The sequence below is a fragment of the Peromyscus maniculatus genome, chromosome 6 (assembly GCF_049852395.1).
Source record: "Peromyscus maniculatus bairdii isolate BWxNUB_F1_BW_parent chromosome 6, HU_Pman_BW_mat_3.1, whole genome shotgun sequence".
In the NCBI taxonomy this organism is placed as follows: Eukaryota; Metazoa; Chordata; class Mammalia; order Rodentia; family Cricetidae; genus Peromyscus; species Peromyscus maniculatus.
This window is the reverse complement of record NC_134857.1, coordinates 76,234,046-76,247,119: the sequence shown is the minus strand read 5'-3', so window position 1 is coordinate 76,247,119 and position 13,074 is coordinate 76,234,046. Positions and strand designations below refer to the sequence as shown.

Sequence of the window (13,074 nt, the reverse complement as noted above, 5' to 3'; positions counted from 1 at the left end):
TGTGTCTGCCACAGAGCATCAGGGAGCACGGGCTGGGGCTGGGAAGAGTCCCAGACAGGCCACTAAGCCTCTTGTGCTGTGAAAGGAGGTGAGCTGGTGAAACCCTCCCCCAAACGCCCCCACAGCCCCCTCCTCCTGCCGGGACGAGCTAAGCTGGCTGGAGCTATGGCCTCTGGGAGGGAGAGTCAGTTTCCCAATTCCATTCCCAAGGAAGCCACCACCCTTCTGGATTTCTATTCAGGGTGCATTCAGAGGGGGTCGGGGTGAGCTGAATGCAAAGCATGGATATTTTAACCCCCTCTTCCCAAACGCAGAGAAGGGGCCCAGATTTTCAGGGAGTAATCCTACTTTCTCACATCCTGTAAAACCAGACTGGAGACTTACCCTCTAACAGTGTGTGAGGAAAGGCAGCGCTGTACTTCTGTCCCCTGGCTATAAAAACAGGAGATAATAATGGGACCAACTTCATTAAGTCCTCTGTGAAAATAACACAAGCCAGTATGTCTAAAGGGCTTAGAACACTCCCTAGTACGTCCCAAGAGTCCTGCAGGTGCGGGCTAAACGTCACCAGGGATTTTATTGCACACAGCTTGTTTGTAACACCATTTATTCATGGTCATGTTTCTCAATCACTAAGCATCAACAATGGCCTTGTCATAGGATATTTCAACCCCAATGCACCTCTGAGAAAGAAGTTTGGCTGGAGGCAGGTGTGTGTGCATGTGTGAGCATGGCTGTGTGTGTGTGTGTGTGTGTGTGTGTGTGTGTGTGTGTGTGAACATATTGAGGGTTGAATCTAGGGCCTCAGTGCATTCTCTGCAAACCTTCCAAGTTACGCCCCCAAGCCCTGACTAATGGCTCGTAAGTACCTTTCAAACCAGAGGCATCCAGCTTTTCCACAGAGCCACAAATGGTTATACCTGCTCATTTTATTTTTTGAGAAAATGAATCGCACATGAAACAATCCAGCAAAGATTTGAGACTAATTGGTAACTTGATTAATAATAACTTAAAAATGTTCATTCAGTAAAGAGGACTCACTCCATCTATAACAATGTCTGGAATTCATTTTGGATTCACAAAGCTCCTGTAAGCAACTCCAGAAACCCTCAGCCTAAAACAGCATCAGGAAAGTGATCAGCCCATCAGGTGCCTTCACCAGCAAAATCAAGACTTTGAAGGAGAAAGTCAGTATGCTACACTCCACAAGAGAACCAAGGCAGCTGTCTTCAGCCAGGGAGACAAAAGTGGATAGTGTCGCGCACGGCCCTGGACCAGACACTTCGCTTCTGTTAACTCCACTGTTAACTCTGTGGCCTATCTTGCAGAACCCTCTGAAAAGTAAACGAGAGGGACAATTATAAAGTGAAAATTCATCTCAGTAGGGAATAGAACAATTAGGAATGGAATGGGGGTGCTGCTGAGGTAAAAGAAGACTTTGCCCAAAGCCCAATGCTCTCGATTTAATGAAAATCCAAGAGCTTACTCTAAATTGGAAAAACTAGGGAATCTACTATGTATGACCAGCTCCTGGTAAACACACACACACACACACACACACACACACACACACACACACACACGGAGCCTTAACACCTCCCGCTCTGCCTCAGTTATACTGAGGCAATTGTATCAGTCCAGGTTCTCAAGGAACAGAACTCATAGAATGAAATATGTATGTATTTTTTTCATAAATATATGGCTTACAAGCTGGGGTCCACAAACAATGGCTGCCTACCAACAGAAGGTCCATAAATCCCGTAGTTGCTGAGTCCACAACGGGGGATACCTCAGCTGTCTTCAGTATCTGCCAGAATCCAGAAGTAGGCTCTAACACCAGTGAAGGAACAGACTTGCCATCCAGAGCAAGCTTCCTTCTTTCATGTCCTTTATCTAGGCTGCCAGCAGAAGGTGCGGCCAGATTAAAGGTGGATCTTCCCACCTCAAAAGATCCAGATTAAGAGTGCTTCTTCTCACTTCAGATTATTTCATTAAGAAAAAAAATCCCTCACCGGTCACTTTCTAGTTATTTCCAGATGTAGTCAAGTTGACAACCAACAACAGCCATCGCATTAACTATAACCAAGGACAGATTTGGAGAAAGAATCCTCAAAACATTTCTGTTCCACTGTGTCTTCACATACATCAAACAGACAAGCCCCCCCACCCCCCGGCCACGGAAGCAATTACAAAAGTAGTGATATAAAAATTAATTCAATAATAAGTACTTGAGCGTCTGGGCTGTGTCAGACATTTGTGGGCTCTGGAGGTATCAGAACATCAGGCCAACTTCACCAGAGACAGCGTAAACAAGAAAGCAAACAACTTCAGATGGTGAAGACACACTCGGCAGGCAGGAAAAAGCTAACTCCTTGCGTGGGTTAATTAGAAAGATCGCTTCATGGGTCCAGAGCAAAAAAATGAGCAATCTCTGCGGTAACCTGGCACCGCAGAGGTTAACGCAAAGTATTAAATGGGGGGGGGGGGGGTTAAAATTACAAGCCACGAACAGGGATTCTAAAGCCTGAGGGAGAACCCCAACAGACTTCTACCAAATCCGCAGCAACGCGGAACGTTCGTGATGGTAAATCTGTTAAAGCGAGGACACCGCCCTAAGTACAGGAAACCGCCCGTACCCAGGACACATAACTGGACAGAGCGGCTTCAGTCGTAGATGACTGGTACACAGCATTCGTGGACACAGGTTTAGGGTGTGTCCTGGAGCCCTCTAACCGCCAAAGCAATCAAATCATCTCACTTTAGGTCCATAAATAAAGCGCCCGAACACCACAGTCGAGAACACGGAAGAAACCCGCCCAGAGGCCGACCTCCATTAACCTAGTTTAAAACTCAAAGAAGCTAAACCGGGTGCTAGGAGCTCTACAGCCAACTGCAAACCAGCTCAGGGAACCTCAAAACTACAAATGCTTAAAACTGAAGTGTACCTTCTCCAAGACCCTCAAAGTAACTTTGGGATAGGAACTGGAAACTAGTGCAAGTGGACAAAGCTCTTTCCTGATTTAAGCGGGTGGCTCTTGCAAGAGATTTTAGAGAGCAAAAGGGCCAGCGAGCGCCTCATCCAGGAGGGCTTCTACTTGGCGCTGGTGTACTTGGTGACGGCCTTGGTGCCCTCGGACACAGCGTGCTTAGCCAGTTCCCCGGGCAGCAGCAGACGCACGGCCGTCTGGATCTCCCGGGACGTGATGGTCGAGCGCTTGTTGTAATGCGCCAGGCGCGAAGCCTCGCCTGCGATGCGCTCGAAGATGTCATTAACAAAGGAATTCATGATGCCCATGGCCTTGGACGAGATGCCCGTGTCGGGGTGCACCTGCTTCAGCACCTTGTACACGTAGATGGAGTAGCTCTCCTTGCGGCTGCGCTTGCGCTTCTTGCCATCCTTCTTTTGCGCCTTGCTGACAGCCTTCTTGGAGCCCTTCTTGGGAGCCGGGGCAGTTTTAGCCGGCTCAGGCATGATTGAAAATAAACACAGGAAGGTTGCCTAGGAAGCGGGAAAACAAGCTGGAACCCGGATGACTTGAGCCTTTTATAACCACCTTATGTAAATTAGGCCTCAAAATACTTCGCATTCCCATTGGCCCATACACGAAACTTCCGTTTTCGGTACAAGCCTACCTAACAAAGACTCTGACTTCCAGATTTCATTGGACTTCTCTGGGGCCAAATTACGACCAATGAAAAGCTGGCTCCTGACCCCACCCCTAGGAAAGCTTATAAAGGCCTTATGCCGGTACACCCTAGTACTGTAGTAAAGTCTGCAAGAGTTGGTTTTACTGTAGATTAAAGTCATGTCTGGTCGCGGAAAGCAAGGAGGCAAGGCCCGCGCCAAGGCCAAGTCGCGTTCGTCCCGCGCCGGCCTGCAGTTCCCGGTGGGGCGCGTGCACCGGCTGCTGCGCAAGGGCAACTACGCGGAGCGCGTGGGCGCCGGCGCGCCCGTGTACATGGCGGCCGTGCTGGAGTACCTGACGGCCGAGATCCTGGAGCTGGCGGGCAACGCGGCCCGCGACAACAAGAAGACGCGCATCATCCCGCGCCACCTGCAGCTGGCCATCCGCAACGACGAGGAGCTCAACAAGCTGCTGGGCAAAGTGACCATCGCGCAGGGCGGCGTCCTGCCCAACATCCAGGCGGTGCTGCTGCCCAAGAAGACCGAGAGCCACAAGGCCAAGAGCAAGTGAAACTGACGTCAACCCAAAACAAAACGGCTCTTTTTAGAGCCACCAAGTCTTCCTACAAAGAGCTAATGCTCTAGTTTGTTGTTATCAGCCCTTCCGTTGACTCTTTGGTGGCTCTTAAAAGAGCCTTTATGGATGGAAAGGGAATATTAACTTATTTGTTCTTGCCGGGTTTGTGGCTCTCCGTTTTCTTTGGTAATAAGACAGCCTGGATATTGGGCAGGACGCCGCCCTGGGCGATGGTGACACCTCCTAGCAGCTTGTTCAGCTCCTCATCGTTCCTCACAGCCAGCTGCAGGTGGCGCGGGATGATGCGCGTCTTCTTGTTGTCGCGGGCCGCGTTGCCCGCCAGCTCCAGGATCTCGGCCGTCAGGTACTCCAGCACGGCCGCCATGTACACAGGCGCGCCGGCGCCCACGCGCTCCGCGTAGTTGCCCTTGCGCAGCAGCCGGTGCACGCGCCCCACCGGGAACTGCAGGCCGGCGCGGGACGAACGCGACTTAGCCTTGGCGCGGGCCTTGCCTCCTTGCTTTCCGCGACCAGACATGATGGCAGAATAGGCAATAACTGCTGCTTTTTCAAGCAAACGATATGGAAAGGTGAAGCAATTTGGTGTAATTTATAAGATCTGTCGGGAGGGGTGAAGGAATAGTAGTTTGATTGGCTGAAAGCGGAGCTGCCTCAAACAGCCAATGGGAGGGCAGGAGCTAGACGCAATGGTTTACATCCTGCGGTACCGGAAATGACGGATTTCTTTTTATTTTATTTACCAATCGATGAACGCCACATTAAAGCTCCCGATTTACACCCAAGGGTTTTTAAAGGCAGAAGACTTTCGCGGAGCTGTTTATTTTAGTATGATAAGTTAAGGGTTTTGTTTGCCCAGTTCAGAGCTGGAAAACCCAAAAAAGAGCCTCCCTCCTCCTCCAAGAGCACAAAAGGCGACAACCACTCCCCTCAAGAGTATCGGATTTTCCCCTGAAGCTTTACATGACGCTTCAGGGCTAACCTTTCCTGTCTTTTATCGGCAGGCTCTGAAGGGAACGAAAGAAGTCGCCTCCCTGACCTTACCCTCGTCCGTGGCTCGCCCAATCCCCACCTCTTTGCTCCTCGGAATCGTTTGGCTGAGGATTGGATGCGAGTGCCATTCTCCTCTTTGGCCTCTGGGAGGCATCTGTCGCCACGATTCTTGTTCCCCTAGCTTTCAACATGGCTCCCTCTTTGGGTCTTTTCTCCGCTTTTCTTAACCCTGCTCCTGTTCTCTCCCTACTTCTAAATCCACGAGCTTAGCTGAACTGCCCTGTCCATCCCCAGCTCTCAACTCTGGGAAGGTTTACACGCTTCCAGCTAATCCAGACTCGTGTCTCTATCTCGGACCGCTGTATCAACCAACGCCTACCAGATACTTAACTGTCTCAACAAGCACCTTACAGCATTTGAACGTGAGCTCCGCGCTCCTTTGCCCCCTCCCAAGAACTGCGCCCACACACTTTCAGGTACCAAGATAGAATCTAATCTTGCCTTTGTCACAGCAGCGTAATGCTGTCATTTACTTCCTTAACATCCATCCGCCCTTTTCCAGTTCGTATTCTTCCCATAGGTTCCAGCGACAGCTCCCAATGGATCGTTCCGTCTCCAGACTCTGGCTTGAACGATTGTCCCCTATCACCACCTCCACTCCAGCACCTTTCCTTTAAAATCTCTCTGGAACCCTCTGTGTCTTACTTCCCAGTGTCTCCTCCGGCCCCCTGTTCAGCAAAATTCTCGCCCTTTCCTTGGTAATCCTGTGAAGGCAGTATGCTCGTAAGGAAAACGATAGAGGTCAACTCTACCCTTTTAGCGTTCTTCTAATAGTCTTTCTCATCTTTTTTTTTTTTTTTTTTTTTTTTTGAGTTTATTTTATGTGTATGGGTGTTTTTGTCTGTGCCTGGTGCCAGCGGTGGGTAAGGCCTCGAATCCCCTGAAACTGGAATTGCAGACGGCTGTTAGCCACATTGTGGGTGATGGGAATGGAACCTTGGTCCTCTAAAAGACTAACCAGCGTTCACCATGGCCTTTGAGCCATCTCTCCAGCACGTCAACTGGCATTTATTGAATGTGCGCCACTGGCCAATGAACAATACGGGTCATTAACACTAGTACAAATGATGAAATGTCTAGAAATGGCAGAAGGCTAGTGAATTATGTGAATTGAATTAGTTGATGTTAGCTATAAAAATTAGTCCTGGATGTTGTCACACACTTGGGGAATGCCCAAATCCAGTCATAGGGCATGAGGTCACAAGGCTAACCCCAACATTTAGAAGGCTGAAGTATGAAGATTGCCAGGAGTTCAAAACTAGCCTGGGCTACACAAAATTTTAAAAAAAAAAAAAAAAAAGTCAATGAAGGTGTTTCCTCAGTGAGTGAAATGTAACATAATTCAGAAAATAATCCTAATCCTTTTTTGATGGTTTCATTTCATTTTAGAAAGTGATGGGCAGTGGTGGCGCACGCCTTTAATCCCAGCACTCAGGAGGCAGAGCCAGGCGTATCTCTGTGAGTTAGAGGCCAGCCTGGTCTACAAAGTGAGTTCCAGGAAAGGTGTAAAGCTACACAGAGAAACTCTATCTCAAAAAACCAAAGAGAGAGAGAGAGAGAGAGAGAGAGAGAGAGAGAGAGAGAGAGAGAGAGAGAGAGAGGAGTTTACAGAAAGGTATGATTCACAGAGTTCACATGTGGCATTTATGATGGAAGTATGTTGTGTTTCTCCAACGTTAAGAATATAGAGAAAGAGCACTTGCTACTCTTGCAGAATTGGGTCCAGTTCCAAGCACCCTCCTGGCGGCTCACAACCATGTGTAACTCCAGTATCAGGGGATCCATACCCTCTTCTGACTGCAGGCACCAAGACATACATGCAGGCAGATACAACATTCATACACATAAAATGAATCCCCGGGCGGTGGTGGTGCACACCTTTAATCCCAGCACTCAGGAGGCAGAGGCAGGTGGATCTTGGGGCAATTTTCAGGACAGTCAGGGCTACACAAAGAAACCCTGTCTCAGGGGAAAAAAGTAAAAATAGGAGTTTTTAAAATGAGAGCCTGTTATGGGAAATCTAACGCTGAAGTCATACTTTCATTCTAAACTATTCCTTCCAGAGTATGTTGTTAGCATACGAAGCTGTTCCACTAAGCAACTTCTAACGCTGTCAACTTTTGAGACACTTGGGATCGAGAACAAAACCCAGATAACAGGGAACACCCACACATGGCCCTGGCACCTTGTAAGGCCCTGCTTGAAGGGCCTCTGTCCCCCTTCCCTGGGACCTCTGGATTTCTTCTCAGTGGCCATGTTAGGAAGAAGGCTGGAGGGAAGGGACTGCCTGACCTGGTAAGCTCTGAGCTAGAGGCCGGCCACACAGCGGGTATCGTTTTCTGTTTGACAGATAAAGGAAAGAAAGGGTCTCCCCGGGACGTAGGTCACGTAGTCACTCACTTACCCAAGTTTTTCAGACTCAAAGAATATACTCTTTATGACTTCATCATCATCTTTCACTAACCAGAGATTGGGCATAATGAAGTTACAAGCAGTACAGCTCGGAGGGAAAGGTGTCCTGGCAGCCAGGAGCCAAGGAATACCACCACGTCACACTACACAACAAACCTCACACTAGATGTTTATTGAGAGGGAAAAAACCAGAAGGGTGGCTGCCTCTGCCTCTGCTCAGGTGAGAAACAGTGACAAAGTGGACAGGATGGAGGGCTTCTCTAGATTTCTTGGGAGGGGGTGGAACTTTCCAGGGTGGAGCTTTCCAGGGTGGCAACTGATGGGATTGCAAGTCCAGAGATTGTAGAGTGGGGGCAGGCCCAGCGGTTAGAGCAGTTAGAGGTCCTGGGGGAGAGGCCTGGCCACTCATGTGGCTCTGGGGACTTAGAGACGTCCCTTGTCCACCATCATGCCATCACTTTCCTCCTCTATAAAAGAGAATTCTTTGAGACTTTAAGTTTCACACATAACTTTATTAGGTAAGTTTACATAGGCCGGTGTGTATCCGGGCCCATCATTGTCTGTTGCTCCCTAGAACTCCCTTCCCAGCATTTTAATCAGAGCCTTCCCAGAATGGACAGAGCAGGCTGTTTGCTAAGTGCACATCATCACTAACAGCCTGTTTCCTTAGATACTGCTGGGATTATCTGCCAAAGGCCGCTGAGTTCCTTCCCAGGCAATTGAATTAAGCAAACATTTGTATTGTGCTCTCCCTTGTTCCGCTCCCCTCCCTCCCCTCCTCTCTCTCCACGCTGCACGGCAGTCCACTCACGACATGAGCCAGGCCCTTCCACAGCTCCTGCGATGAACCTTCCAGTGGCCTGGCTCATGTGCTTCCCCTTCTCTTGACCCGCAAGTTCTCACCCGTCCAGTTTCAGCCCCATATCCTCCGTGAGGGCCCCATTTCCACACACACCGGGTCCACACAGCTCCGTTCACATCCTAGCAACAGCATTTGCCTCTCTACCTTTTATTAATGTTTATTTTGCCTCCATGTCCTCTTTATATTTGTGACACTAGTTAGTGATTCCTTCTACCTGGCTTATAGTGGGTAATTAACTACTTTGATATAAATTAATTAAAACTTTTAGAGAATTCATGGTTTTGGTTTTTTCTACACTATTTGTTTTTACTCCCCGACACTTTCCAAATGCCACCAACTGCTGGACGGCTGCTCAGCTGGTAGAGTACTTGACTAGCATGTACAAGGCACTGGGTTGGATCTCCAGCACCCCATAAAAGGGGCATGTGGTTCGTTCCTGTAATCCTAGCAAATTAGTTCAGGGACATCCTTGGCTACAAAGCACGTTTGAAGCTAACCTGGGATAGATGAGACTCTTGACTCTAAAAAATATTGGAATGAGGTGCTGATGAGAGTCACCCTGCCCTAAAAACTATAAGTATTTAAAGGTTGTGGGAAGAGAGACACAGAGACATTTTCTTCAGTTCTGGAGCCAATGATAAGTTTCGTTTTCCCGCAAGTAACCCCTCACCCATGTTCCTATAACCAACAGCAGTTAAACTCAGTGGGTCACAAAAGGAAAAAAAAAAAGACATGAAAAAATAGAACGATTTGAGTAAAAATAAACGTTTACAGAAGAAAGATTTGATGACGGTTCCCTGTGGGCCAGTAGTATTGACTCCCTGGGTGCCTTCTGAAGCCCTGGGAATTTCCTGTCTCTTCATACAGTGAACTCATGCACAACTAAGCTGCACGGTCACGATTCCTGAACTTTGTATGTGTAAATTATACCTCAACGAACACAGAAGTTAGTGAACAAATAATAAAGTGATGTCATCATGGGGGGACAGTGAGTGGCATGTTCCAGGTGTTTGTTGTGTGTCGTGGCCACACAAGGTGTCCACCAAAATTTCTCAGGACCTAGTGCCTCAAATATCCTGATCTGCCCAAGACAGACCCTTCAGCAAATAAGATAATATTGCAACTATGATTTTATTGAAAACAAAGACGATAAGCTTACTATAGATAGCTTACACTTAATTTTTTTTCTTTTATAAGGAATGAATAAACAAAAAATAAAAAAAAATTTGCTTGTGAAGTTCAGTCCAATAATGTGTATGTGGTGACCGTGAGTAACTGAGGTGCATATTTGGACATATTGTTACATCTTTATGTTTCTGTTTAAGTTGTTTTAATATGCTTCTTTTATTCATTCATTTTTATTGAATGACTGGCCATTATACATTTATAGTCATCCTAAAAGTTAAGTTAACTTTTAAAATGCTAAAATGATCCAGTCTCATAAGCCTTCGAACAAGAAAAACACTGTAGAAGCCCCACAAAACTTTCTCTGCAAATGCAGTAATAATGTTGGCTCCTTCCAGTCATACTTATCCACCCAATGCATTTTTTTCTGGTTGCTAATACAGGTCTTACTGCATTGCCCGGTCTTACCTCAGCCTTTTCTATTCATCCGAGTCATAGACATGGGCCACCAAGTCCAAGTTATTCCATCTGATACATCCTACTGAACATCTAAGGATGCTCACCGTGAACTTGACCTCACACATTTAGAATACAGTAAACGCCATGTCCTCTGCCTGGAGGCCTCTTTCCATGGGTTAGTTGTCTATGCCCATTTAGATAGTTAAATGTCATCTGTTCAGCTCCCCCAGTATTCCCTACCACTGGGGATCAGCAAGTCTCCAGGCCTTGACGTGAATGATCAAGCCTTTGAATCATGACCACCTAGAGAGTGTCCTGCCTTCGCTCAATTTCCTTCCACCCACAATAGTGACAGAGGCTCCTCTTGTCCCATGCCACCTCAAATACATTCCTCACACACCAGCCAGGGTTGTCATTCAAGTAAACATTTCTATTCTTTTTTTCTTTTCGTTCTTTGTGATTCTGTTATGGGTCTGGGGTCACTCAGAGATTCGCCAGTCTGACCGTTAACAAATTTTAACAAAGAAAAGGCTTTTAATCAGATTCTTGTGCCAGGTCTATACCCAAGACTCAAGATTCTGGGCCATTTTAGTCAGAGGTTTTTATATATGATTCAGAATATTTATTTAGCTACTCAAAGATATGTTGCATTTATTTATGTTGCAGAATATTTGTTTAACTACTCAAAGATGTGTTGCATTTATTTATGTTGTGGAAATATTTAACTATGTAAAGATGTGTTGCTGTTTCATCTTTCCTGCCTAAGGCACCTGATTGGTCTAATAAAAAGCTGAATGGCCAATAGCCAGGGAGGAGGTACAGGTGGGACTTCCAGGCATGGAGAATAACTAGTAGGAGGAATTTAGGTGGGGAAGAAAGAAAAGGAGATGCCAGGAGTCAGCCAGCCACACATGGAGGAACCAGGAAAGCAGGACATACAGAGGCAAAATGTAGTTGAATAGAAACAGGTTACATTAAGTTAAAAGAGCTAGTGGGACAAGCCTAAGGTAAGGCCAGACATTCATAATTAATAATACAACTCCATGTCTTTATTTGGGAGCTGATTGACAGCCTAAAGAAAATTTCCAACTATATACATAAGCAAAGAACATAAAGTTACACTCTGCTTACATCAAGAAGAAGGTTACATTTTGCAAAGCCTTGGTTATCTGGAACAAAACAAGCTTTTGTTTACAGAAGCAGAAACAACAGTTAACCTTATGATCTAATATCTTGCATAAACAACAGTTTTGTTAAAATTATATAAGATCAGACAATTACAAAAACAACCCTTAACAGCTCTTAACATTTAGAAGTCCAATTTTGCTTTATAGTTCTCTTAAGCACAGTAATTTTAAACTTTTAAACATAAAGTTGGCATCACAATTCTTTTTTGACCATATGCTTTCTCTTCGGGTGACTTCATGTACACCCCCAGGCACACTCACATACCCCAGGAACTGTGTTTCATCTTCAATAACACCAGACTAAAAGACACCTCCAGTATACTTCCCAAATGCTAACATTAGTGGACAAAACTTTAATGAGAAACAAAAAAATTACTTGCACTCAAAATGTAGTGGTCCTCCCTATCCTAAAAGAGAAGCATCCCAAGATGCTCAGTTGATACCTGGAACCTCAGATAATGCAAACCCTCCCCACTCAGTCATCCCTCAAGGGATTGGTTCCAGTATGGGTATCAATACTACAGCACTCAAGTGGCATAGGAAATGATATAGTATCTTGTCACTTCTTTTGTTTGTTTTTTTCAGTGATAGGGGTTAAACCTAGGGTTCTATGCATAGTATTATGTAGCAGTTTCTTCTATGATTTATACATTCCATCCTGAAGGGAAACTTCAGACAGGAAGTAACTCAAAATAGCTTCAGGAAGTCCCTGACACTGACCAGATTCCCTAGGTCCCTCCCCCGCCAAGAGTAAGCAGTAAAGACTGCCGAGAGTCACTCTCAGGGAAGCCAAGCTACAAAAACTCTCAGATACAGACCAGCTGCCTGCAAGAAGCAGAGACCGGCTGAGCTGCCTGGGAAAGGTTTAGACCAACGGAGGCACTTCAAAAAGATACTCTCATGCTGTGGATAATGCTTTTGCATACTGTAAAGATTTGTCACTGGAACCGGTTTACTAAAATGCTGACTGGCCGGTAACCAAGCAGGGTGTATAGGTGGGGCAAGCAGATTGGGAGGAAGGGCGGAGTCAGGAGTCGCCAGCCAGATGCAGAGGAAGCAAGATGAGAATGTCTAACCAAGAAGAGGTACCAAGCCACGTGGCTAAACATAGATTAGAATTATGGGTTAATTTAAATGCAAAACCTAGTAAGTAATAAGCCTAAGCTACCAGTTGAGCATTTATAAACAATATTAAGCCTCTGAGTCAATTATTTGGGAAGCGGCTGCTGGGTATTTGGGAACAGGCAGGTGGGAGAGAAACTTCTACCTACACTCTCCAACCTGTTGAGCTGCCTATATGCTATGCAGCATGCTCCAGGTTCCCAGATTGTGAGCTGTCACTCATGCTGGGGTGGGCTTTGGTGATGAAGCTGTCTTTGAGTCATTTCTGTTCATGTAAGTAACTCATGTAAGTAACTCCCCAATAAAACTAATTGGTTCACCAAGTTGGCCATTGGTGATCTGGCCACATTGATCTGTCTTGGGCTCTCTGTCTGGGGTGAGTAGATGTGTGTGTTGGTCTCCCCAGATGTTCTGACTAGTGCTATAGGATGTCTTTCTGTACACTGTGAATATGTGTTGCCATGATTGGTTAATAAAGAAGCTGCTCTGGCCTATGGCGAGTCAGGTTATAGCCAGACAGGAAATCCAAGAGAGAGAGAGAGGAAGAAGAAAGGCAGAGGCAGAACAGACACCAGGCGCCGCCAACGGAGAAGCAAGATGCCAGCAGACTGGTGAAGCCACAGAATACTTGGCA

General features: G+C 46.5%; 3 protein-coding genes across 4 annotated transcripts; 1 reads left to right on the top strand and 2 right to left on the bottom strand.

Annotated features, from left to right (window-relative positions):
- Positions 1 to 590: 590 nt before the first annotated feature.
- On the bottom strand, positions 591 to 3,692 carry LOC102905283 (histone H2B type 1-J). Of its 2 annotated transcripts, none has more exons than XM_016001134.3 (2): positions 1,739 to 3,692; positions 591 to 1,334 (listed from the first exon to the last, which is right to left on the bottom strand). In XM_016001134.3, the coding sequence occupies exon 1, from the start codon at positions 3,470 to 3,472 to the stop codon at positions 3,092 to 3,094; it is 381 nt and encodes a 126-aa protein (XP_015856620.1). In that variant the 5' UTR covers positions 3,473 to 3,692; the 3' UTR covers positions 591 to 1,334; positions 1,739 to 3,091. The 2 variants fall into 2 exon arrangements, with proteins under 2 accessions (XP_015856620.1, XP_042135473.1); XM_042279539.2 differs by having other exon boundaries at positions 2,946 to 3,692.
- A 64-nt stretch (positions 3,693 to 3,756) lies between these two features.
- H2ac20 (H2A clustered histone 20) lies at positions 3,757 to 4,196 on the top strand. The gene has a single exon (XM_042279538.2). It carries the CDS (start codon positions 3,807 to 3,809, stop codon positions 4,194 to 4,196), a length of 390 nt encoding a protein of 129 aa, XP_042135472.1. The 5' UTR covers positions 3,757 to 3,806.
- Positions 4,197 to 4,347: 151 nt separating this feature from the next.
- LOC102904968 (histone H2A type 2-B) lies at positions 4,348 to 4,829 on the bottom strand. Its single transcript, XM_006982572.4, has one exon. It carries the CDS (start codon positions 4,738 to 4,740, stop codon positions 4,348 to 4,350), a length of 393 nt encoding a protein of 130 aa, XP_006982634.1. The 5' UTR covers positions 4,741 to 4,829.
- Positions 4,830 to 13,074: the final 8,245 nt, after the last annotated feature.

Bases quoted from the DNA above. Each gene is read 5' to 3' on its own strand.
- LOC102905283 (XM_016001134.3), bottom strand. From the start codon at position 3,472: ATGCCTGAGCCGGCTAAAACTGCCCCGGCTCCCAAGAAGGGCTCCAAG.
- H2ac20 (XM_042279538.2), top strand. From the start codon at position 3,807: ATGTCTGGTCGCGGAAAGCAAGGAGGCAAGGCCCGCGCCAAGGCCAAG.
- LOC102904968 (XM_006982572.4), bottom strand. From the start codon at position 4,740: ATGTCTGGTCGCGGAAAGCAAGGAGGCAAGGCCCGCGCCAAGGCTAAG.